This window comes from Sarcophilus harrisii, chromosome 1, assembly GCF_902635505.1.
Source record: "Sarcophilus harrisii chromosome 1, mSarHar1.11, whole genome shotgun sequence".
Classification (NCBI taxonomy): Eukaryota; Metazoa; Chordata; class Mammalia; order Dasyuromorphia; family Dasyuridae; genus Sarcophilus; species Sarcophilus harrisii.
The window spans coordinates 18,025,717-18,053,435 of record NC_045426.1 but is presented as its reverse complement, the minus strand read 5'-3'; the positions used below and the strand labels follow the sequence as shown (position 1 = coordinate 18,053,435).

Sequence of the window (27,719 nt, the reverse complement as noted above, 5' to 3'; positions counted from 1 at the left end):
TAAAAACAAATATCAATCATTTTTACCCGGAAGATCAACTCAACAGGGAAAAATTGATGTTTTTCTAAAAAAAAGACTTAAACTGGGAAAGAAAATTGCCATGCTGACCTAGTGATAGAATGATAAAATCTGAGATTTAGAGTTGAAAAGGGACTTCTAAGGTTGTCTAGTTTAATCTTTCTATTTTATGGAGAAAGAAACTGATGCTCAGAACAGAGGGGGACTTACCCAAGTTCGCACAAGGGGATGAGCATCAGAGTCTTGATTTGAAAGCAGGTCTCAGAGGTAAAGTAACTTGTTTCAGGATCACTGAAGTGGTAAACATTAGTATCCCAGATCTCTACCCTTAAAGCTAGGACTCTTTCCATTCAACTGTATTGCTGTAAGTAAATCTGCTTACAAACTTAAAAACATTTTTTCAAAGGATAATCTGGAGGGGGCAGACTCCTTCAATAAAAGGAAGGTGAAAGTATTCTGAAGAAAAAGATGGTCAAACATTATCGACAAATACTAAAATATGGAATAGCCATTTTTCTGAAAACCCTGTGGAATTAGCAAATATGATCCAGAGAAGAGGCACAATCTAGCTGAAATAATGGGAGAATAAAAACCCATCTCACCACATTTGTCTCCCTCAACTTGAGGCTGAACCCATAGTCCTATGGGAACACAAAACCTGAGGCTGAGGGAAAGGTCTCTATAGAAAAGATGTTTCTTTGGAAACATGACTCAGAATTGCCCTGATTTTGTTATATTGTAGAGTATTTGGATCCAAAGGAAAAGATTAATAAAAAACTATGTGGCTGGTGAATGTTATTGCATTAACACTCATATTTTGGCAGCTTTATTAGCATTCAAATGGAAAATGACTATGCCCAACCACACAATATGCTAGAAACCAGTGAGTCCATGGATCATGAATTAAGTCAAGATTTCCATGTGGCATTTGGGCTTCCCCACTTGGTCTTCTTAACTACTTAATTTCTTAATTCAGATTTTAGGGCCATGGAGTTTAGTGTCCATATGCTAAAACAACTCTGGGGACAGAACAAACAGGCAAATTTGTAATGACCTCATTGGTATCAGCAATTCAATTAGGTACTAGCAGTTGTCTCTTCACTCCCCTCCCCCATTTCCATCCCCAAATGTCAAGAAAAGAAACATGAGACTGCACAGCTTGTAAGGATATTACTCTTATTAGTTGTTAGGGGAATCATGGAGGTGACCCTTCAGTGTCATCCCATGATGATGCAGGATGGCATCCTTACATGGTGCCTCTTGGAGGATGGATATGGGTCAAATCCAATCTTTAAATTAAATTTTAAAATGTGGATTTTATGGTTATCTCTTTTTTCTCTTCCTTTCCCTCTTATTCTTCCTTTTCCTCTTTCTCCTTTTTTTTTCCTCCTCCTCCTCTTCCTTCTCCTCCTCCTCCTCCTCCTCCTCCTCTTCCTCCTCCTCCTCCTCTTTTTTTCTTCTTTGTCTCTGGTTGTTTAACCATGACATTCACTAATGCCTCACTCTTATACCACATTCTGGTAGGAAAAGAATAGCTATAGGTTCTCCAAGACTCTGCCAGTGGAAGCATCTTTTCAGGTTCTACCAAATTCTGAAAGTTTGAAGAACAGTTATAGTCTCATAAAACCAGTAAGTAGCAAAGAGAAGAGAAATTCATCACTAATTGCTTGGCCAACAGGCAGTGGATGCTCTTAGTTGCAGCAGTTCATAAAGACTATCTTCCAAAGGATGGAAGAGAAATGCTCAATACAGTATTTACAATGATGAAAATTCTCAAAATCTTAAGGTTCAGATTTGGAAGAAACCTCAGAGACTACCCACTCTAACCCCTTCATTTTACAGGGATGGAAACTGAGGCTGGTGAGTTGTTAGAGATCACTCAAGAGTAATCGGCAAAGCTGGGACTTGGAATGAGGTTCCCTGACTCCGAACCCAGAACACTTCCCCAGTATGCTATTCAATAAACATTTATTAAGTACTTAACTACATAAGGCACATTGACAGAAAACACAGATCCTTGTATATTTAGGGTGACTCTAAATAGTTAGGGAACAATTTACAGAACACTGTATTTGGAATTCTGGGGCTTGGATTCAAATGCTGGATCAGTTGCTTATGACCTAGGTGGCCTTAGACCAATATTTTAATCTTTCTGGTCCTTAGTTTCCTCAACTGAAAAATAAGGGAATTACAGGAGGCAATCTCGAGCAGTCTGCTTTAGATTAGACTGGATGCAGGTATTGAATTTTCAACTACAGCAACTCATAAAGACATCCATTGGATTATAGAGAATTCTCATATATTTGGGTTTGGGGAAGTAAGTGTGCTGATGACATGCTTTAGGAAAGCAATTGAATATCCCATCGAAACTTGGAATATTCCATTGGAAATGAATCCTGACAGCTCAGCTCAAAATCCATAAACCTAAGATGGCAGACTTGCCTCTCTTGAACTATTAAAAATCTATATTTAAAATTTGGCTCCACTGAGTTAAAATAAGGTCCGGTTGAAATTGATGGAACTGTCACTTCAGCCCATACTTTCTATTTCTTCTTTTTAGATAATTCTGAACTCTATGCACAAATACCAGCCCAGAGTTCACATCATTAAGAAGAAGGACCACACTGCCTCCCTGCTCAATCTGAAGTCTGAAGAATTCAGGACATTTATTTTCCCTGAGACTGTGTTCACAGCTGTCACTGCCTACCAGAATCAGCTGGTGAGTAGACAGTTTGCATGTTAATGATCACCCAGGAGTATGGTGCTGTGGTTTGGAACTGGCCCTTCCTTTATGCTGAGCAGCAAGGACTTAAAACATGAAAAAGATGAGGGATAGGACCACCTATTTCACTCATAAAACCCAAGTCCAGTTTGGAGCCAGCAGCTTATCAGGATCTAGAAGCTGGAGCTCATTATGTGAATGGGGTTTGAAAACTGCTACGACATCATCTTTGTACTCCCTCTTTACCCCATTCTTTTCCCATTCTGACCAACTTCCCAGACCTTCCTCTCTTCTGTTTCAAATGTATGTTTCCTTTCCTTTTGTTCTTTTTAAAGTCATATTATTACATGATGCTAGATCATCACAAAATAGGTAGACCTTATTTCCTTGGTGACTTAAATAGATCCATGCTCAAATCTAACTGCTAAAAGTCATAATTAAAATTATGAAATACCTATTACATGCAAAGCCATGTACTAGGTGCTGGGGAATAGATAGATAGTACCTGCTTGACTCCTCCCCACAATATTATTTTTCATTGTGTTTGTGAAGTTAGCACATTTATCACGAAAGTTGATGTGACCACAAAAACTTAAGAATACCATCCTAAATGTTATTTTAGACATTTAATTAATAAACTTATGGTGAATGAATAAAATAAATAAGCTTAAATTAATATATTAATTAAATTAATATCTATTTAAATATATATAATTAAAATGATAAAATTTCTCAATTTTGTCTAGCCTTTTGAATGGATGTAGAAAAACCTTATTATATACAAACCATTTGGCTGATAAATTGAAAAGGAAGATAGTCTCTACTCTTCAAGACCTCACACTCTCATTAGCTAAGATGATACATATATAACATTCAGCTGCTGAATAGATGGAAAGTACCAGGAGTTCTGAAGGTTTGGTTAAAGGACAAATGGCAAGTCCTTAGGATGCATGGGCAGTCTGATCCATAGGAGTGGCCGGCTACCACTGGGAAAGGAGTCAGAGCGTTTTAAGGGTTAGAGCAAAGAGAAGACTTAAGATTCCTTCTGGCAGGGATGCAGATGGGGGTTCGACATCTGACTGGAGAAGGAAAATGGGAAAAGGCTTGGGCAGAATGTTTGGGAGAGGGTTCTTGTGCAGGCAGGGAGGAATAGGCTGTGCTGGGTGCCAATTTAGCTGTGGTCATGCAGGAACACTCTGACAAGGTCTGGGATGTTTGGTTGGTGGGGGAGAGAACTATGTGAGGTACACAAATGCCGGAGGCCTTTGGAAAGGCTTGGTCTGCTGAGGGAGTACATGACTCTTTTCCAAGCACTAGCTCTCTCTGAATTTGGGGATCATTTTTAGATTTATGCAGATGGTGAATTTTCAACTACAGCAACTCACAGAGACCATCGGCTAAATTACGGAGAGCTTCTGACATGTTTGGGTTTGGGAAATGTATGTATATTGATGACATGTTTTTATGAAAGCAGCTGAATGTTCCATGGAACTCAGAACCTAGTCTATGATTAATTAATAATGAGGGACGTGATTCCTGAATTCCCTGTAGCTCTATTTCTAACTTTATAAAATCTTAGCAACAGTGCAAATAATTTTATATGGCAGTAATTAAATTCACATTCTCTTATTAATTGGAGAAGTCAATTCATTCATAATCACTTCAAAGTTGTCTGTCCCTTGCCTTCCCTTGCCTTCCCTTTCTTTTTCCTCTCTTCTTTTCTTTTCCCTTTTCTCCCTTTCTCTTTCCTTACCTTCCACAAATGTGACATTTTGTGTTTTATTTTAATTTGGGAAACATAGAGATAACCTCGGCAATAAAAGCAAGGAAAGAAAACAGCCTTGAAAGTCACATCAAAAACCGTCATTGTTCCTCCTTCAAAGTTGTGGTTTCTGATTGAGAATGTGAGTTAAGAGTCTCCAAAGCCAGGCTCAGGACCTATATGGGAGCTCATTTTACCCTATGCAGGATCAAATAGAAAATGCTCTGTTTGGTGCTCACAGACCTTCCTCATGTGGCTCCTTGCTACTCCATTTCTCCAGTGCCTTACTCCCTGTACTGTGTGATTCAGTGCCCCTGCCCTCCTTGGCTGTTCTTCACACAGGATATTCCCTGACCGGGCTCCTCATCTCTGTCTTCTGGCTTCCTTCAAGTCCCAGCTAAAATCCGTTCTCTTACAAGAAGCCTTTCCCTGACCTGTGCTAGTGACTTAGATCCCATTCATCCTTTCTATGCACCTTGTTAGTCGCTCAAATGTTGGCGAGCATTTCTCCATCACTGTATGATCCTTTGCCTTTCTTTACATCCTCAGATCTTAGCACCCTGCTGTTGGCACTATAGCCAATAGTAGACCGGTTAGTATCAGTATCAGTAGACTGATTCTGCGTGCTCCTGTCATGTTAAAGCTCCATGTTTAGTGTTATTTGGATAGTTTATGGCTCTACCAGGAAAACCGTCCAGGCTGACTACCTGTCCCATGCCGTTGACCAAAATCAGGAATCCAGGACTGACTAAATTCAAGATCGAATCAAGACTGTACTTCCAAAGTCCAACAGCATTTATTTAGTGCCTACTGTGGTCTGGGTACTATGCTAGGTACTGGGGGTAAAAAGACATAGATGGAAAAGTCTTTGTTCTCAAATCTGAAATACACCGTGCAAATGGAGAAACACATACATAATTATTGGAAAGGAACAATACATTAGTAACTAATGGATATCAGAAGAAACTTCTCATTGTAGGTAGTAGGATGGCTTAATATTAAAGAAAACTTAGAATTCTAAGAGATCTAAATAGAGGAAGCTATATGGTGAAATGTTAGGAAGAACCCAAGTTTAAATCCTTCTCTATATATTGTATGACCCTAGACACATGTTTTAATCTCTCTGAGCTTCAATTTCATCATCTGTAAAGTAGAAATCACAGAGCACTTATTCTCAGAGCTGCTGGAGGATCAAATGAGAAATTTTTATTAAATACTTCAATATTTAATTAAACTTTTAAGTGCTATATAAGCAGTTTGGTGAGGGTGATATTGTTACTGTTATTATTATTAATGATGATGATGATGATGATAGCTAACATTTACATAGCATCTACTAAGTCCCAGGAACTGTGCACAACTTTTACAATCATTATCTCATTTGAGCCTTATGTCAAGTCTGTGAGATAGGTGCTGTTATTATTCCGTTTTACAGGTGAGGAAACCGAGGCAAACTGAGGTTAAATGACTTACTCAAGATCCCACAGTTATTAAGTATCTAAGACTGGATTTGAACCTAGGACTTTCTGACATCAAGTCCAGTGCACTAGGTTGCCACCTTGCTGCCTCAAAATAAGCATAAATTTCTATGGAGGAAAAAAGAGCAAGAATGAAAAGAAAGGAGAATAATATAATTTTAAAGAAATGGAGAATAAAAATTTTAATAATATGATTTTAAAGAAAAGGAGAATAACATTTAATATTATAATTTAATAAAATTATTTTCTCAAGCTCATTTTAAAGATGAGGAAACTGGGACACACTGGTCATTTCTTATTAGACCCGCTTCAAGCTGTGGGCAAATAAGTGCTTATTTTTGTGACTCCTATAAACAAAATTAAACTTCCCTATAGAAATTTTGAAACTGCTTCTAATTTATTGTATGCCAGAAGTTTTATTTATGAGCAATAAAAATGGAGACTTTTTTTTTGCCATTTCTCCTCTGTCTTTTACAAGAGGCTAATTGTATTTCTGTTCATTATTAGATAAGAGTTAAATACATTACACTTTCAACAAACTATCTCATAATTTAAGATGTAAAGGTCATGCATTTGTTTGAACAGTCAAACCACTGCTCTGGAGTTGAAGCATAGGTTAAGTTTCATTTTTTATTGCTTTTGAGGAGACATTCTCTTCGTGGTTAGTGAGACAGTCTCTGGGGGCCAGTCTTACCTTTAGACAGGATGTCATTAATATCTGCAATCCCTAACCAGATCTTAGAGATAGTAAAGTTATACTTACTACAAAAAGATGGGTAAGAGCTCAGTTGTTTGGTAGAATTCATATCACAGTTTTCTAGGGAAACTGGGTCCTACGGGCCCATCTGAGCGTCCAAAGGCAAATGGCACAAGAGGAGAGGGTTGGATAGTCAGTCCCCAATAACCAACAATCAGTAGGGCAATCTCAGTTTTTTTTTTCCAGCCTCTTTTCTAGTCTCTAGATTCTTCCTTTTTTTTTTCTTTTTAAAGCTTTTTATTTTCAAAACACATGCACAGACAACTCTCAACATTCTCTCCTGCAAAACCCCGTGCCCCAGATCTTTTTTTTCTCCCTCCCTTCCCCCTACACTCTCCCCTAGATGGCAAGTAATCCAATATATGTTAAATATGTGCAATTCCTCTATACATATTTCTACAATTATTATGCTGCAAAAAAAAAATCAGATCAAAAAGGAAAAAAAAATGAGAAAGAAAACAAAACACAATCAAACAACAAAAAAGCAAAAATGCTATGTTGTGATCCACACTCAGTCCCTCCAGTCCTCTCCCTGGGTACAGATGGCTCTCTCCATGGCAAGATCACTGGAATTGATCTGTAGATTCTTCCTTTTAAAAATTCACATGACTGTGTCCTGCCACAATGTCCTTGCATAATGTGTGTTAGCATAGCTTCTGTGCCTTTTTGTATTAGCTGGTAAATTCAAAGAAAAATAAAGTTGGAAAAATAAAGTTTCTGAGCTTGAATTATCTTGTCAAAAGCATCTTTGTACATATGGCTTACAGGCATAGGGCTTCTAAACAGTGCATTGATGTTCTATCAAAAAAAGGCTTCCTCTGAACTTTCTGAACCTATATTCGATTGATTCTCTCTTGCAGGCTGGATCCATCTGGTTCTTATGAGTTTCTTCCATTTCGAGGTCTCTACTCATTTATCATTATTCTTTTGTACGGTCTTCAGTTTAGATGGTGTTTGTTCAGAGAATAGAAGCATCTCAAACTGGGATCTAAATTAAATTAAGTGGTTAATTTAATTCAGTGCCATACGTGTTTGCTGTCCTAGGTACCAGCGAGACAATGACAACAAGAGCCAACAGTTTCTGTTTTCAGAAAGCTTATGTTCTTTTACACTGACCCCATCTCTTTCTCTCTCTTAATTTTCTCTGCCTCCAGATCCAATATATTTCTGACCTACATGATTGTTTATCCCAAATCTCATTTCCAGACCTCAATTTCTTCCCAACGTGGGTTGTTGTTATTATTATTCTGTCATGTCCAACTCTTTGTGATCCCATTTGGGATTTTCTTTGGCAAAGATACTGGTGTTATTTGCCATTTCCTTCTCCAGCTTGTTTTATAGAAAAGGAACTGAAGCAAATAGTGTTACGTGATTTGTCCAGAGCCACAGATTCTAAGTATCTGAGGCTGGATTTGAATTCCTGATTCCAGGACCAGGGCTTTGCCCACTCCGCCACCTCCTGGCACTCAATATGTATTACAACTAATTTTTCTTGAGCAGACTCAAGAATAAAATTTTTTTTGATATTTTATTGATTATACTTTTGAACTTTACACTTATAAATTTTGACATTTATCCTAAAATTAAAACAAGCTGAAAAAATGAAAGATAAATCCACGAAAATACTTATTAATGAGAGGCAGTGTAGTATAGTAAATAGAGCTGAACATAGGGTCAAAAAAAATCTGGATTGAAGTCCCATCTCTGATACAGATCAACTGTATGGCTTTAGACAAATCACTTAATCTGTCAGTGTTCCAGGAAACTCCCTAAGACTATATACGCTTGAAGAAGTATTGCCCCATAGGGAATCCTTCTAAACTAATGAAATAATAGAATTGGTCACCCCTCCCCAAATATTGCTTAATAGCAAATTAATAAAAAGATTTGAAGACTGACTTCTTACTGCTGACCACCATTGGAACATGAGCTCTTCAAGTTTAGGGATTGTTTTTTACTTTCTCTGAACAGTGCCTGGCATAAAGTAGGTGCTTAATAAATGCTTGTGGACTGATTGCCACATAAATATTAAACAAATATTTATCAAGTCTACTATATTCATAGTACTCTGCTAGGGATTATGGAGAGCATGACCTACCCCATCAGTTCTCTATTTCTCCAATTTTTTAAAAATAATTTTCTTTCTTTCCCAGCTCTATGATTCTAACATGACTTTCTGTATTCTTGAGCCAGTATTTCCAACCACAGAGTTCCCACACATTTCCACTGGTATTGAACCAATTAACTCTTGTCTAATATTTTGGAATGAGAGATTTTCCTTAATTTTATTTTAATTGTACAGAAAGAAGAAACCAAAGCAAGTTTCTCTTTATGAAATTTTCTATTTCCCCTCTCTCCTACCCCTACCAAATCATTCAAGATTCATCTTTTCTGTATGTGGAGATTTCCAGATGGATGCCTGGGGAACAGTAGATGGTTCTATCAAGTGAGCACATGAAACATCTGTGTTTTCTTTAGTGTGTTCAACTCCCTCATCCACATGGATCAAGAATGATCTTTGATTAAGTAGTTAAGTCCTGGGGAGGTGCAAAGGCACATTAAGGCAAAAGTCCAGGATCCTGAGGTAGTAAATAGCAGAGACAAGATTGATCCCGACTTAGAAATAAATCCAGGTTGCCTGAATCCAAGGCTAGGACACTATCCATTATACCTTATAGTTGCTATTGACAGTCTTCTTAACGAATGGATATTCTGCTGAACCCCTTGCCACATACACACACCCCAGGCCATATAGAATGTTTACATCGCTTGACCCAAATTGAATATAATATCACATCAAATAATCTAAACCATTTCCCAGGTTTGAGATCTTATTGATAAGCATAATTTGGCCCCGCATAATTTTATCAGAATATCCCCTGGTATGGAAACTCCTTTTCTCAATGCATGCTGGCTGGCAACTGTTCTGCAACTTAAAGTGACAGAGGTCTTGAGCAGTCTCGCCTTGCCATGCCCATGCCCTGTCAAGAATCCCAGTCATGTCCCTGAAGTTAAGTTTTCGCTATAAAATCTACTTCTGGGACATTCCAAGGGTGTGGCCCTCCTTTGGGTCAGTCCACATAGCACTCTGTCTCTTGGTGCTTTTCTCCTTACCCTTCCTCCCTTATACCATGTGGTATCTCCCTTAACTCCACTATGCTTCTCAACCCCATTTCTCCTTATAACTAACTCTTTTAAGGTGCTAAGTCCCTTTCAGGATTTAGCTTGCCAGTTAAGGGAATGCCCCAACCTCATGGGATTCTTCCTTTCTACAGGATAATTCTGAGTTCCACTGAGGAACTTATCTTTCATATGCTCTCCCACTCTATTTCATATTTATCATTCCTTGTGTCCCTTTCTATTATCATATTATCATATTATCACCATACTATTGTATCCCTTCATTTTGTCTGAAACCTCTTCCTAAATAGATCTACCTTTGGTCAAAGAGAATGACCGTAGTGAATTCTTCATGTGACCAAATCCCAACTTTGATGTCTACCATTATCTAGTGATTACCTACATCAGTAATATCATCCATTATATTTTCATTTGTTTAGTATTCTTCCCCTCTTTCAATTAGCTTGAAAATTGATCCTATCAGTGTTATTAAAGCTTCATCACCCCCAGGACAGGTCTTTTCTTTATATATTTGTTCTGGACCAAATTTTCATCCACTGTTCATCTTCCTTCATGATCTTTCTTATTAGTCTCCTATCAACTGGTTCTATTCTGATTGATTCTGAAGATACTTTGCTAAAGAAATATTGGCATTGTGTGTGTGTGTGTGTGTGTGTGTGTGTGTGTGTGTGTGTTTTGGTGTCTTTGGTATTGTCCTTTTAGTTTCATCTAGAAATACTCTTCTGATAATTTAATTTAATTGAATCTTATGACAAGCTTTCTGAAGATTCACTTTCCTCTTCCCTGTTTTCTGCTCGGAGAATCATGATTTTCACCACCTTCTACAGTGTTTTGAACATGAGTTTATATTCTAAGTTTGCAGTTTTGGGTTGTTAGATGTCTCCATTTAGGAAGAAAGTCAAGTGCTTACTGACCAAGCTGTTTTCTCGGCTCTTTTAGCCTCCCTATTGTGTCCATTGCTTTCGATGAGTTAAACTTCTGTAGCAAATGGTGACGGTCTGCATCAATATTTTCCTTGTTCCATTTCTTGTTTTGTCCCAGTATTTTTCCAATAGGTGAGCTAGGAATTGTTATGATTGTTCTGTGTGTCTTTTTATTATGTTTGTTCTTTCTCTTAAATCAATGTTGATTTTGACTTTGACAAGTCTGCCCCTAGAGAAGCTGTTTGAATGACTTCACTTTGGTAATGAGTCATTTCCTGTCTTTTAAGATAAGCTCGGTAGTGCTCTCAAACCCTGCAACTTCTAACTCTTCTGGAAGAAAACATTAATCATCTTTAGGGCTGAGGCTTCTTAGGAGTCCACTAGCCTTTGACCTCTTTTGTATTTTAATTCCCAACTATATAATCCAGCAAATCCCTTCCTCTGCGTACAACTTCGCTTTGAAGTTAGTAAGTATCAATATTTATGCTGACTTGCCTTTGAGGTTCTTGTCAAATGCTTCTTAGAATTTCTCTATCTCATCCTTCTTTGCAACTGATGTTCTTGCAGAAGCTCTCCTTACTGTAATGGTGGTCTTTTTTTTCTTCTGGTTTTCATCCTGAGCACAGCAGGGTGAGGAAGGCCAAGTGTGCTGTCAAATGATGTTTCTTGTTACCTTTGCTTCTGCAAAGAAGCCATTCTGCCCATTCTTTTATCTGCTTTTCCAAGGACAATTTATGAATCATCCTTCAATTTAGTTGAGACTTCCTTATATTTTTTGGTTTTGATATAATTCAATTTAATTTGCTAAAGATTTATTAATTGCCTACTATGTGCTGGGTTGTCATCATGACGATCATGGTCGTCCATCATCCTCATCTTCATCCTCATCATTCCGAAGTCCCTGAGTAGTTCTGAAGAGAATAAGGATTATCATTTAGTTCATTTACGGACATATTCATGCCTTTATTATATTTAATTCAAATTGACTTCCAAGTGTGTAGATTTCTTTGTGTTTCTTCTATTGTTGATTTTCACTGATGAATGCAGTTGTCATTTTCAGGCAGGGACCATGAATAGGTGGGGCGGTCACACTCAGGGGCTTTAAGGCCCCAACAGATTCAGTTCCCAGGTGCCAGACATATCTTCCCATAAAATCGCCAGTATAAAAACTGCCCTGTAATGCTGTTACTGTCAGAGGTGGGCAGTTGGGTTGGTGAAAAAGTCCTGATACAATCTGGGTCCTTCTCACAGCTCTGTCTTTATTTACCAGAATGTATGACTTTGGTCATGTCACTTACCTTCTCTGAGACTGAGTTTCTCCATTTATCAATTGAAAAAAAATGTGCTCCATAATCTCTATGATCTCTTCCCGTTCTCAAGCTTTATAATTCTGTCAGACCTTCGGCTACATCCTGAATTAGAGAGGGATCTGGGCAAGAGAAACAAGCTGCTGCTGCTGGCATTTCTTTGGGAAAAGAGTGTGAGGGACACACACATACACACACACACACACACACACACACACACATCCACAATCCACACACATCCACAAATGCACCTATACAATATACTTATATGCACACATACACATACACACGTAGTCACACAGAGACACTTACACAAATACATACACTTCCACACAAATGCACTTACATAGCATACACATATATGTCCCCCACATATACCCTCCATATCCACACTCTCACTTTCTTTCTCTCTAACCCTCTCTCTCTCACTCTCTCTCACACACACACCCCAACAGCTCTCCAACAGCAACCCAATCATCAAGTACTTTTAAGATTTTCACGGCACATTTTTCATAACCATCTGATGAGGTCATTAGTACAAATGTTTGTTTTTTGTCCTGACCTGAGATTTCTCTAATATATGAAGCTCCCTCTACCAGCTAAATAGCATTTATTATGTGCCTACTATATGCCAGGCTCTGTGTAAATTTCTGGGCATACAAAAAAAGGCAAAAAGTGGCAAAAAACCTAAACTGACACATACTTCGCAACTTATAGATATATAGTATTTTCTAGGAGCATTGAGAGGTTATGTGATATGCCCAAATCACATGGCCTATGTATGTCAGAAGCAGGAGCTAGATCCATTTCTTCCTAATTCCAAGGCTAGCCCACATTTATTGTTCAGTCGTGTCTGACCTGTGCTCCCATAAACCACAGCACAGCCTCTTTTAACCTCCTCTATCTCTCAATCTACCCAGTCTCACGTTCCTCATTTCTCCATGACACTCTCTATCCATCTCATCCTTTGCTGTTCCCTTCCCTTTTTGCCTTCTACCCTCATCACATTTCTAAAGAAAGAAACAAGACACAGAATAAAGATAGGCACAGTGGCTATTTAATTAATGGTTGTGCTCTTGTTCTCTTGAGGATGTTATAATCTGATTGAGCTTTTCACACCCTAAGGGCACGAAGTACATTACCAAAAAGTTATTTATTTTTTTTAAACCGGAAACACTCCTCCCAAAGGCTCCCTTTCTAAAGTCTAAATAAGAGGTGTGAACTCCCTGTTGCAAATATCCTTAGCCACTTGACCCTTTTGACCACGATGTCTATTGGAGTCATGATTCTGAAGCTACTTTTCTGGGGAGGGCTACAAGCTTCTACTTGGATGACAAGTGGTATTCAGCGAAGAGAGGGTCATGAGCTGCTTCTAGCTGTTGTCAGCCTTCCATCAAAACCAAACCAAGTTTGACACTGAGTGAGGCAGGGGCTATTCATTTATTTGGCTGACTGGCTGAACTCACCACCTCAAAATCTGAGATGCTATGAAATTTAGAAACCTAAAATCTTGTATTCCAACCCACTAATTCTAGATTGTATCCTAGAAGGCAGTATAACTTCATATATATAATATAGATGCCATTTAATAACATTATTATTAGCTAACTAATAGTGATTGTGATTAAAAAATAACCTCTTCAGTGTTTAACAAATGAAAAAGAAATATGAGTGCTAACTATTTGCTGTTTAGACAGAGGCTTTGGATGTGTGTTATTCAGAGGGAAAGCAGTACACTATAATGAATGGACAAATCTCAGAGTTGGAAAAACCTGGATTCACCTTGGATATCTACTGAACTTAACCTAAATTGATCTTAACCCTAATCGGTCACTTAACCTCTCAGGGATCTAACAAATCTCTGAGATTTTTACATTAGCAAAGAATGTTTAGTTGTTGATCTGCATCAGGGAAGGGGGCTCCCATACTGAGAGTTTTCTCTGCCAATGACATCACGAGTCAAAATGAAAAACATTTAAGATGGATGAGACATTCCTCTTGATTTTTCCATGTTTACTTTTTTTGAATTTAGAAAGAGGATTTGTGTGAGTCCTTTTACAGGGTCTCAGGGTTGAAATCCTCTTAGTTGGTGCTTTCTGTATGGAATCTCCTTTGTAAGGGAACAGCAGGACCTCCAAGTTAATGGGTCTGAATAGATTGATCTCATCGGGAGCATCACAAGCCTGACTCTGCAATAGACTTTTATACTTTCCCTAATTTGTGGCAGATCAATTAGTCAAAAAGCACTTATTAAGCATCTGTTAAATGTCAGAGCCAGCTTAGCATAGTGGTCAGAAAAGTGGCTGCCAGGAAGAAGCAGAGTTCAAGTCCCACTTGTGACACACGTAGGCTGTGTCATCCTGGGCAAGTAATTTACTTTCCCAGCATTCTTAGATGCTCTGTAAGAGTATTAATCACAGAGAAGGCACTCACTTATATTGGTGGAGGCTCCTCCTTCATCTGGGAATTCTTGGCAAGTCCAGTTTATATTTAGCCTTTTCTATGCACCACTAATTGACCAGCATACAAAGACAAAAATTAAACAACATTGATCCTCAAGGAGCTTCCATTCTTTTTTTTTTATTAAAGCTTTTAATTTTCAAAATATATGCATAGATAATTTTCAACATTCATCCTTGCAAAATCTTTTGTTCCAAAATTTTCCCCTCCCTCTTGCCCTCCCCTAGATGGCAAGTAACCTAATATATGTTAAACATGTGTACTTATTCTATAGATATTTCCACAATTATCTTGCTACACAGGAAAAATCAGATCAAAAAGAAAAAAAATGAGAAAAAACCAAAATACCAGCAAACAACAACAGAAAATGAAAATGCTATGTTGTGATCCACATTCAGTGCCCACAATTTTCTCTCTGGGTATAGATGATTCTCTCCATCACAAATCTATTGGAACTGGCCTGACTCACATCTCTGGTGAAAGAGCTACGTCCGTCAGAATTGATCATTGCATAATCTTGTCGCTATGTATAATGTTAGGAGTTTACATTCTACTGAGGGAAATGACAAGCACAGTATAGACATATATGAAAGAAATGCAAGATAATTTTTTCAGGGGAGATAAACAATATTTATTAAATGAATAAAAGGACTAAGGACAGTCTTTCATTCCAGAAACATAATTTTTGAGATGGGGGAGGAATAGAGTCTAAGTGTATGGAGTTTCCAAGTCCAGGTTGACCAGATACTCTAATACCTTAACCCTAGTCATGATATCATCATGTATTCTTTCATTTCCAGATAACCAAGCTGAAAATCGACAGCAATCCATTTGCCAAAGGTTTCCGAGATTCCTCCAGGCTCACTGATATCGAAAGGTAATGATTTTTTGGTTACTTTCCTTGCACATAAGATACAGAGAAGAGAAATTTGATAGCAAAACTCTTACTTTCAAGTACAAAAGTACTATACATTTTTCCTCGTAATCTGCCGATTTTGATGTTTTCCTTTGTTCTTTTTTTTTTCTCCCAGTTTTTCTGTTTCCTCTGCCTCCTCTTTTCCCAGCTTTGAGTTATAAGCCCTATAGATATGGAACTGCTTTGAATCTTGACAGTTGCCATAGCCAGAGCTGTAACATGTGCAACTTTCAGAGAAGGCGTCTTTAAGGGTTTACTTTGATGGTTAGGAAATACTTTCCACCGCATAAACTAGGGCTCCTTGTTATCATTCATTTCAATCCTTTTGATGACGGCAAAGCTCCATCTTGGGAAAGTGGTGATCTGCAAAGATGAGGAATCATCACATTCCTTGGTCTCCTGGAGAATGTCTCTATTGATGAAAAGAAAGCGTGGGGAGGAAAGAGGGCAAGAGGTAGTGTGGTTCAGTGAAAAAGTCATTGGGTTTGAGTCACAGGGTATCGATTCAAGTCCCAGCTATGTATGACCTTACTCTTTGTGAGCTCAGGCGAGTCATTGAGAGACCCATCTCTGGGCTTTGATTTACTCATCTGTAACATGACAGGTTGGAGACAAGATGGACCATTTATACTCCTTTCCAGCTCTAAATCTATGATCCAGTGTGATATGGAGACCTGAAGGGCTATAGCTTCTCTCTGGGCCATAATTGTAGAGTTTACTTCATGGGGTTCTAAGTCCCAGATTTGAAGACTAGCACCATCCATCTTTGGCCCTGCTTTTGTGCCTGTTCTTTTCAATTATGTTGATTTGCTCATTCAAGACAATAAATCAACTGAACTTTTGTTTCTATGATGGTTAACAGATATTTTTTAATGGGATATCCAAATCCCAGGAACACAGAAGTCTTAGTAACTAGATCATGACCAAACCTTTGGTTTAAATGCTTTGTCATTTGTCATTTATCTTTCAATGCTAAGGAGATTCTGAAACATTTTAAGAAAACAGAAAATACCTTTCTCCAACTTTTGCTCCTTTTCTTACGTAATTCAATTTGGCAGATACTTATTGAACACTCATAGGTTGAGAGAGAGGGTAGAAAAAGAGCCAATGGGAATGCTCCCCCAGAATGCACTGGCATGAACAGCCCATACTCTGTGTAGACCTAGGTGAGTGCTTCCAATGTATAGGACACTTCCTAGTCACTGGAAACACAAAGACAAAACTGGTGTATACAAAATCCACACAGATCTTGTATACAAATAGAAAAATAATAATCTAGTTTCAAAAAGTAGCAAGCATTAGCAGTACAACCCAATAAGCATTTATGTACAAGATGCTGTTTCAGTGCTGGGGGATAAGGGAAAGGCCTTGTGTTGGAGGTGGTAGCGAAGCTCTGATTTATCCTCCTTTTCCTCCTTTCTTACTTTTTATTCTTAACTTTAAAACACTAAAATAAAACAAGCATTTCCAGATATACTGCAGAACAGAAGAGGATTATAGGTGAAACTGGAATCTTCATTATCTAGAGCTTACTTTTTTTTCTAAGAGTAGAACAAGTTCAATATGTACATTGAAAAGACATCTTCTGGTCTATAATTCCTTCTGGGTTTCCTTCTCTTTTCATCTTTTTTTTTGGATGGTTTAGGAATACTATCTTATCCCCCTTTACCTCCCACCACTCCCCTCAGTTGAAAAAAAAAAGAAAAAGCCTTGTAACAAATACAAGTAATCAAGCAAAAGACATCCCCACGTTTTCTTCGTCCAAAAATGGATGTCTCATTCGGTATCTTGAACTCTCTTACTTCTCTGTCAGGGATGAGATGCTTCAGCATCAGTCTTGTGTAATCACGACTGATTATTGTCAGCATCAGCAAATCCTGATTCTTTCCACATTGTTTTTCCTTTACATTGTTCTTGTTTTTGTATAAGCTATTTTCCTGATTCTCTGAGTTTACATGAGGGACATATTCCAGGCAATGGCAACTTGGACAGAGGTACGGTTCACCCAACAGAACTTATGGGACCCATTCATTCAATAATCCAATAAACATTCATCAGATGACAGCTGTATTCAGAGAATTGGGGTTCAGATGAGAAGAAACAAAGGTTAGGGAAAATATCATGGAGCTGATGGTCAAATAGGGACATTAATAGCATGCAAAAAACTGTAATCATAAAATAAAGACATTTCAGAATAAAGCCAACATCATGTGAGGTGCTAGAATAGGAAGGTTATTACCAAGAGGAGGAATTCTGGGAGTATAAGGCCTGTGTCTTCCCTGAACTTGGTACCTCCTCCAGCACTAGACACAACACAATAAATAGGCATTGAATGAGTGGATCAACCACTGTCTACATATATCAATGTAGACATATCTGTTTTTTGTTGGATTTTTCTGCTGCAACGAAGCATGCTTTGGATTATAAACTAAAGAGATTCCACTTTGGGAGATAGCTGCTTCCCATTGGACTTAAACAGTTGAGATGAGGACCTTCCACACATCAATTGAGAAACCAACAAACATTCATTAGGTGCTTCTCAAATACGGGATTAGTGAAGCAGACAAGTCCTCCCATTGAAATGACATCTGAGATGTATCTACAATCCCAAAGGCATTGATGGCTTTGTTTGACTTGTTTCAAGGATCTTATCTGAAGTCAGAGAGGGCTCAAGGTTACAATCAGTGAGCAGGAAGATTAGGATTTAAATCTGGGACCTCCCACTACAAATTTAGTACTCTTGATACTGTCTCAAGGTGGTTGTGTAATTTTCTTGCTGCCCCGACTGGTTCTCTCTCTGGATGCAGATGGTTCTCTCCATCACAAGTCTATTGGAATTGGTCCGAATTACCAATTGTTGAAAATAGTCCAGTCATTCAGAATAAATCATCATATAACCTTGCTGTTGCTGTATATAATGTTCTCTTGGTTCCACTCATTTCACTTGGCATCTGTTTGTCTCTAGGGCTTTCTGAAATCATTGGTCATTTCTTATAGACCAATAATATTCCATTACATTTAAATACCATCATTGTATACCATTCAGCCACTCTCCAACTGATGGGCGTCCATTCAATTTCCAGCTCTTTGCCATTACAAAAGGAGATGCTACAAACACTTTTGCATTTGTGGGTCTTTTTCTCTCTTTTATGATCTCTTTGGGATACAGGCCCAGTAGTGAGACAAAGAGCATGCACAATTTGACAGCCCTTTGAGCATAATTCCCAATTTCTCTCCAGCATGGTCGGATCAGTTCACAACTCCACCAACAATGTATCAGTGTCCCAGTTTTTCCATATCCCTTCCAACATTTATCGTTATCTTTTTCTGTCATTTTAGCCAATCTGAGAGATGTGAAGTGGTACCTAAGTAATATTTCTAAGGCTATTTCTGGAAACAAAACATCCAGTACAATACAGAGGCAAGAGGAGTTCATTTGGGATGAGGGAGCTTGGGTCCAAATTTGGATTCTGACACTTTATATTTATGTGAATCTGGGCCTTGTTTCACTGGACCTCAGTTTCCTCAAACACAGAATGAGGGAGTTGGACTAGAAAATCTCTGGAGTTTATTCTCTCTGAATTTATGATCCTTTTGGTTCTAGGTGTACATGAAGATTAAGCCTTGAGGATATTAGTATCTGTGAAGATCGGTCTTTTCTGATATTTCCAGAGCTGCATCTGACTGGGGGTTGGGGGAGATCAGGGGACCTGGCTGGATCCTGGTACTGACTTTTACTCCTTGTTTTGAAGGTATCTGGTGGCACAGTGCACAGAGTGCTGGGCCTGGCTCTGGAATAACCGAATTCAAATTCAGCTTCAGATCCTTCCTAGCTGGGTGATTGATCTCTGTCTGCCTTTGTTTTCTCAACTATAAAATGGGAATAATAACAGCCCCTGTCTCACAGAGATGTTGTGAAGATCAAGTGAGATAATTTTTGTAAAGCACTTAGCATGGTGCCTACCACATAATAAGCACTATATCCATGCTTATCCCCTTTCTTCTTCTAACTATGTAAGCCTCACTTTCCTTATCTGTAAAATAGGAGTAATATTAGCCTATTAATGCATAATATAATATAATAATATATAACACATAATAGTTTATCATTATATATAAACTTATATGTAATTTAGTTAATATAACAATAGCAAACAATACATAACAATATAATAATAATAATAATATACTATTAGTGTACAGCACATTGGTTGTTGTCTTTAGTTTTTGAAGAGAACTAATGACATCACTAAATTAAAGTCGAGTTACAGTGGCTGATCAGACTGATTCGAGCTTGGAGTTCTCTGCCATAGGAGAGACACGAATAGTCGCTATAATATTTGGGGTTTATGCATCTCACCTTTCTTCTTAGCTAATGAAATTCTGCTTTGCTTATAAAGCACCTTCTCTGATGAGGGCACAGCATGTCAGAGAGTCCTGGACCAGTGTCTCCCGTGCCATGCAATCAGTTCTAAAATACATAGTACTTAATGCATAATAATAGCTAGCATTTATACAGTGCAATAAGCTTTGCAAGATACCTTATAAATATTACCTCATTTTATCCTCCCAACAACTCTGGGAAGCATGGACTATTAATATTCCCATTTTACAGATGAGGAAATTGAGGCAGGCAGATGTTAAATGATTGGTCTGATCACATAACTAATAAGGGTCTAACATAGGATTTAAACCCAGAACTTGCTAGCTCTAGGTCTTGACCTCACAGAGTTGTAAGGATTAAATGAGATTATGTGGAGAAAGTACTTCGCTTACACCGATGCAGTGTATTATGGTTTGTAATCATTATTATTATCTATAAAACGGGAGTGTTGACCCCAATGACCTCAAAGGTCTCTTCCAGGTCTGAATCCGCTCCGGAATTCTCATGCAGTGATTCGGCTTCTGGGTGGAAGCAGCCCCCAGAACCCCACCTAGCTAAGGTGCTTTTGGTGTTCCAACCAAAGCCCAAGGGAGCCCTCGCTACTAACTAGCTGGGAGATGACAAGATGACCTAAGTCGCGTGAAAGCAGCCAAGGTTTCCGATTTCATTTTGAGGCATTTCAGTCTCCTTTTTTTCCTAAATAGCCTTTGGGGAGGGAAAACAAATCAGATCAATTGATCTTTAGAGACCTAAAGAAATCAAATTAGTCTGGAGTCAGTTACTGCACTAAACCATCTCCTAATTAGATTGCTCCTTGTAACTGATTGAAAACAGTCCCTATCTGTCACAATAGAGGCTGCTTTTCTTTAGAGGAGATCTGAGAGAAAAACACATCTTTTTATGAGACGATGACAGAAATTACACTCTTCCAACCTAATTGAATAGGATGTTATAAATATGTGACCTTAATGATTTGGTTTCCTGTTCCAGATTTACAGCTATTGGGTAGAAGGCCCAAATTTCAGTGCCTTTAGGATGAAATCTCTTTGATTCAGACAAAAAAGATAATATTCACTTAGTCATTATTTTGGCTTATGGCTATTCTAAAGTAGGCTACGTGAAGCAGGGAAGTACAAGGAAGAGTCTGAACTCTGAAGTCAGAAGCTTGAGGTGCATATTCTACCCCTGGGGATTCTTCAGTGATCCTGGACAAATCATTCAGTTGCTTTTTGGTTCAGTTTCCTCATCTGTAAAATAGGGGATGGGGTAGGCTGGATGGCCTTGGAGGTTCCTTCCAGTTCTAGTTCTATGATCCTATTATCTATGATCTCTGTTGGGCCTCAGTTTCTCTATTTGTAAAATAAAGTGGTTGGGATAGATAACCTTGGGAGTATTTTTCACCCTGTTTCCTAAAACTGGCCTTCCTACCCCATATTGTGTCCTGAACCTCTTGGACTTTCTGGTTAATCCTATGAACTTCTCAGAATTGTGCTTTTAAAAAATCCTAATAAGAATAATATATATATAGTATACGTTATATATCTATTATTTCATTCAAGTTTATGGCCCCACGGAATCTGCCCACAGGTTGCTGGATCTGGGGTTAAGAATGCCTGCTCTAGATCCCAATGAGATGCCTGAGTGGCCCATAAGGCTCATAGTCACTATGAGCTTTTAAAAAACCTTTTAATGCTAGTTTTGCCTAATTTATTCATTTGTCTATTAATTAATTCATCTATCTTTCTATCATTTATCTATCCATTTATTCATCTATCATCATCTACCTACCTACCTATCTATCTATCCATCCACCCATCCAATCATCTCTGTCTCTCTTTCTCTCTGTTTCTCTCTCTCTCTCTCTCTCTGTTTCTTTATCTCTGTCTCTCTCCCTCTCTCCCTCCTTCCCTCTCTATTTTGGTCAGGACTCATGATTTTATCCATGTGGGAAACATCTGGAGAGCAAAGTCTCTTCACTGGCATAAATTAATGACTTTTGCAACCCGCTATCTCAGAGAGATAGTGCATTAAAATGTTGAGTAACAACCATGGTTACAAGTTATAAGCCAAATTGAAACACAGGCCTTCCTGATTTCAAGATTCTGGCCCTTTCACTGTGCTGCCATTTTGACTCTAGTGTCATTACCTTGTCAATGCTGTAAAATCAAGAGTCCCTCCAGGAGTTTGGGTTTTAATGGGATGAGTGAATGGACCCTGACCCGTCTTGATTCCGAAGCAAATGGGTCATGTTTCCTTGGGCAAATTCAGTGGTTTTACCTTCCCATCTTGGCGTCCACTGAACAATAACAGGGGCGGAAGAATTTTTGATGAAAGCAAGTTGTGACTCATCCAGGGAAATCACTGAGTTGTCAGTCAGTTAGCCAGTTGGCAAATTGCTGGTTGTGAGTAAACCTTCCTGGTTTGATGGTAATTTTTAAGGATTTAAGTGATGGCCCCTTCTAAGATGTCACTAATCTCTTGTGGTAAATTCGTGGGAGGACCTGAGATGTCACACAGTGTGGATGGGTTGTGATCTGCATCTGTGGAGGGACAGAGATGGAAGGGACATTCAAGGTTATATAGTGCGAACTTCTCATTTTACAGATGAAGTAAACTGAGACCAAAAGAGATTAAATGACATCCAGTCCAATCCATCCTATTTCCATTTTCTTTGTCTATAGTGTATTGGCTTTTCCATTAAGTTATAAGTTCCTCAAGGACAGGGACTATTTTTGCTTTTCTCTGTATCCTCATTGTTTAGTTCAGTACTTAGTTAATAGAAGCATTTTCTCAACTCTTGCTGTAGCCAAGAATTGCACTGTATTCAGTTTGGTTTTTTGTTCTTTCTGCTTAGGTCTTTATTCTTGCTCTGTCTTGTATTGGTCTGTATGTTTTTGATTCTTCTCCAAATTCTCCCTATTCCTCATTTTTCACAATGTGGTAATTTTCTCACAATATAGTAATATTTTATAACATGTATGTATATGGTACAATTTGTTTAGCCAATAGAACATTTTCAGTGATCCCATCACTGGCTGCAAATGTCAGCCAATATCCCTTCACTGATAAGAAGCACCTGTGAATTTCATATTCACATTCTCACAAATTCTCAAAATTTCAAAATAATCTCAAAATTATCAAAAGGGCAATGGAAAGAGACATGGTGGGTAAAAGTCAGCAGCAACATGTCACCCAGTGATGGGTGAGAACCAGAAGCAGCATCTAAAAGCAATGGCCAGAAAAGGAATTGAGCTGGTCGTGGAACCAGGATGAAAAATAGCAGGGGGGGATAATTTAAATAAATATGGCAGAGAATATTTGTTATTCTACTGGTCTCCATCATATATAAAAATCAATAGAGGAAGACCTCAAGTGGATTTGAAGAGCTTACAGAAGGGCAAGGCCAAGGATTAGTTAGAATGAGGAACAAGGTGGTTCAGAGTGGACAGAGCACGGGGCTGGAATTAGGAAGAGCTGATTTCAATTCTATCCTCAACTATGTGAGAGACACTAAACCTCCATCTGCCTTTTCCCTCATCTGTAAGGTGGGAATGATAATAACATCTACCTCCCAGAGTTGTTGTGAGGATCAGAGATAATATTTATAAAGCACTTAGCTTAGTTCTTGGTACATAGTAAATTGTATATAAAACAACAAGGATTATTTATTATAATTTTTATTATTATTATTATCTATATTGACATTCTGCACTGGAGAAGGAAATTACCCATCAATTTGGTTGCATATCTAGCAGAAGCATCAAAATTAGGAGCAAATTTGAAGGTAGACAAAGAGATGCATCAGCAGCAGTTCTTCAGCAAACAAGAGACAAAAAAATGCATGTGATCTAAGAAGATCACTTGGCGAGTTTGTAGTTGACCTACAGAGAGCGATGAGTGAGCTTTCTAACTACGGTAAGATTAGGCTTTTATACAGTAGACCACATGGCTTTGAGAAATGTAGCCTCTGACACTTGGGGAAATTCAATTGCCTCCAAAGAATTGATCCTAAAAATGGTGCCTGGGTATTTTGCTGACAAATCCCCTGGTAAATGAAACCTCTTAGCTGATGGACCAGAACTGCTCCCCATCAGCCCATTAGGCCCAATACTACAAGGAAAAGAGGTCATTATTGATGAAAACAACGTGGTGACATTTTAGATGGGCTTTTTCCCCTCTTGCTCTGGAGGTTTAGATAACTTCAAGCAAAATAGCCACCAGCCTCCTGTTATTTTTCCAGCTTCATGTTGCACCCCACACAGGCACACACTCCTCCCCTGGCCAATGGCCTTCATTGATATTGTTGAAATCTGCACAAAATCTCCACATGTTTCTGGAATAGAAGAAGACCAGTAGAATCAGTGGTTTGGAAGGAAGCTGATTCATGGGTTATCTTCTTCATTGTCCAGCATTGTCCATATATAAATTGTCCCAGATATTTGAACATCTGTCTAACTTTAACTCTCTATCTCTCTCCCAAGGGAAATCTACAATTTCTTTCAACTTCCTTCAAAAACAATTTCAATGTTTAATCAATGTTCATTGCACATTCTCCTTGGCGCTAACAACCAGACTTAAGGATTTATTCTGCGTAATAATTTTTTCATTTCTGTCTTTCAAGAAATCTTGTGATTGACTTGGGCTTTGGAGAAGACCCACTAGCGGCTGCTCCGCCAATAAATATAACTTTTTATTATACTCAACAAACAATAGGCACAGGGGATGCTGTATTGTCTTTAGCTGGCTGTTGATTGTACAAATGTGATGTGCTATAGAACTATGTTGGCAAGCATTATCTATCTACTTGAAGTTTTTCCTCTCCTTTTTTTGGTAGTAGTTGTTTCTGACTACTGATTTTGTCTAGACCTGTAATTTTATCTAATTATGGGAACTTCTGGTATGGATCCTCCCTTCACTGTTGTAGATCACTAGCCCCTCTGTAACTAATGCTTTTAGATTACTGTCTGGGGATATTGAGAAATTAAGCAACTAGACCAGAGTCACAGGTTGGTATATGTCAAAAGCAGAACTTGAACATGTTTTCTTGACTTGGTGATTAGTGGTAATGGCAATACATGAAAAAAAGAAAAATTAAAAATGGCATTTATTGTGATTCCCTTATACTTTTGCAGCGTGGCTGAAAGGGAAATTGAAGGTGAAAAATTGACACAGTTTTTAGATTATCCATCAACTTAACTTTTGGTAACTGTAAGCTCCTTACCCATTGATCTAGTTTTCCCAATATTAGAAGAGCTAAATTGTGTCCACCTTGATATCCTTACTATAAATTTATTCCAACAAGCATATTGGAAACTATGCTAGGTGCTAGAGATACAGAGACAGAAACAAAACAGTCCCTTTCCTAAAGAAGTTTATGTTCTATCAAATATGAAACCAAAAAATATAAGGAATTTCCTATAAGGAAGAATGATTCATAGGTTCTCTTGGAGAAGCAGGTCAATTAAACGCAGTTAACATTTGCAAAGACTCTGACAAGCTGTTTTTCTCATCTTTCGAAAAGCAACAAGAAGCATCATTGCATGGAGCATTTGGTCATGTCATGTTGCAGTACATATGATAAGGTTTTTTCTTGTTTTTAAGTATATTTTTTCACTTATCCAAATATTCATTTTCTCTCCATCTCATACTTCCTTTCCCACTAGAAAAGAAAAAAAAAAGAAAAACAAAAGCATCTCTCTCTCTCTCTCTCTCTCTCTCTCTCTCTCTCTCTATATATATATATATATATATATATATATTCTATGTGTAGAATAAGACATAGAATAAGTATTTTTTAAAGGCCATCATGAAAATGATTGTAGCTTATGCAATGTTTTCTCCAAAGAATAAAGAGGTACAACAATTGCACAAAGACCTCTATAAGACTCTCCACATTAAAAACATGTGTCTTTATGCTTGAAGACGTCAATGTAAAGGTGGTAATAGGTGTGGATGGCAAAAGTAGATTGGAAAGCATGAATCATGGAATAGGAGTGAGACAGACAGGAGATGTGCACATTGGCCAGGAATCCCTTGCTTGTGCGAGATGAGCACTTCCTTCAGGGGGAAGAAAATCAGAAGGAACTGGTTGTGAGGAGTGCCAAATAACATCACAAAAATGAAATCGATTCCGTTTTAATAGACAGGAAATGGCTTGGTACTGATATGGGAGTCATTCTTGAGTCAACTGTCTGTGTATACTCAGTCCACTGACTTGTTAGAGCAAAGATAAAAATCAATACAAAATTAATAAAAACCTAGAAGAAGGAATACAAATGAAAAAAGAGATGGCATGCAATTAAAACAACTCCAACTTACTTAAACAAGTTATTGATGCTGAAAAATGGGATATGGATGGAAGAAAGGGCATCAACACCAATTACAATAATTTGGTACAATAGTTTAACCAATGTAAATCAATTGATATAGCTAGAAGGCCAAAGTCTCAAAACTGCTTTAGTCAGCAAACACTTTACTTGCTTTACAAATGGAAGAATATGGGAGCCAAGGACAATATCAGTTGATAATACATACTTGATTGTATGATGTTATGGAGTAAGATGGTGAAACATGATGAGGAGTATTGTTTTATAAAATATAGGAATAGTGTAGGGGGAAAAAAACTAAGAAAGCTTGGAAAGAGGCTCAACTAAACAAATTGTTCCAGGGGCATTCAAGGATGAAAGTAGAAGTACATTCAATAGCAGAAAAAATAGAAAAGATGTGCAAATTTTTTTTTATAATAAATCCATTTTAATACGGAGGACAGTGGAGTTTCTGCATTTGTACTTAAAAACTACAGTCCCAGATTTTATCAAAGAGGGAATAAAAATGGCACTGAAGAGAACAAAGGTAAAGAAAGCTACTGAACTAGATCGAGTACATAGAGCAGATCCATCCTTCTGGTGACTCAATTGTAAAGGCATTGAAGGATAGCTTCTCAAATCATCTAAAGGAGTGGAAGAGCAAAGGCGTGGAAAAAAATCTCAGAATTTGTTAATGCCCAAAAAGTAGCTAAGAGAAAATTATGCTTAATGAAAAAGAGTACTGGGTTCAGAGAGAGAAGATCTCACTGGGTTTTTGTTTTGATTCTGCCACTTATCCCTGGTATTAAGGAGTTATTTCATCTTTCTCAATTCTGTTTTCTCATTTGTAAAGTAAGAGTATTGAGTTAGATGAAGTCATCATGAGCTCTTTTCTACTGTTAAATCTACGAAATTGCCCCCCTCATTGCCTACTCTCATCTCTTTATCTATCTGTCTGTCTGTCTATCTATCTATCTATCTGTCTGTCTTTTTAAATGGCAAATCATCTGTACACAAATATTAGATATTAAATATATTAGAAGAAAGGATAGGCAGGCTTTTGCAAGTCATATTTCAAAGAAGACTATTTCCCACATACAATTCACTAAAAGATATGGAGAATAAGAGCTCTCTGCTTATTGGTTACTATCTATAAAACAACATCTAATTATGTAATATAAAATGACAAAGTGTCTCTTCTAAAGAAATCAAAATAATGCACGATTCCTTAGAAGACAAGACCAAAAAACCTCATCTCATTTGATATTCCTCTATTCAGTCTCAAGAGAGACATCAAGCAGAAATGTAATGAAGGGGATCCAGTACAGAATCCAAGTGGAAGAAAGATTCCCTGTAGTTAGTGAGGTTCTCCAGATGTTCTAGGTTGTGGCTGACAGTATGCAGGTTGGAATACTGTTCTCTGGAATATTGTAGAGCCTCCTTGAAGACAGCTAGAATCACTCAGAGGAGTCTGGTTCTAGTTACTTATGGGAAAAATAAGTGGATGTATATTGCTTGTTGTCTAGGCTATGATATATAGTTATAT

The 27,719-nt window shown here is 37.9% G+C and overlaps 1 protein-coding gene across 2 annotated transcripts in view; it reads left to right on the top strand.

The window, feature by feature from the left end:
• TBX20 (T-box transcription factor 20) overlaps window positions 1-27,719 on the top strand; it is a 74,923-nt gene that overhangs the window by 24,599 nt on the left and 22,605 nt on the right. For both annotated transcript variants that reach the window (XM_003762319.3, XM_031953030.1), the window contains exons 5-6: window positions 2,579-2,737; window positions 15,369-15,445. In XM_003762319.3, coding sequence (XP_003762367.1) covers window positions 2,579-2,737; window positions 15,369-15,445 — 236 coding nt within the window. The remainder of the gene's footprint in view (window positions 1-2,578; window positions 2,738-15,368; window positions 15,446-27,719) is intronic.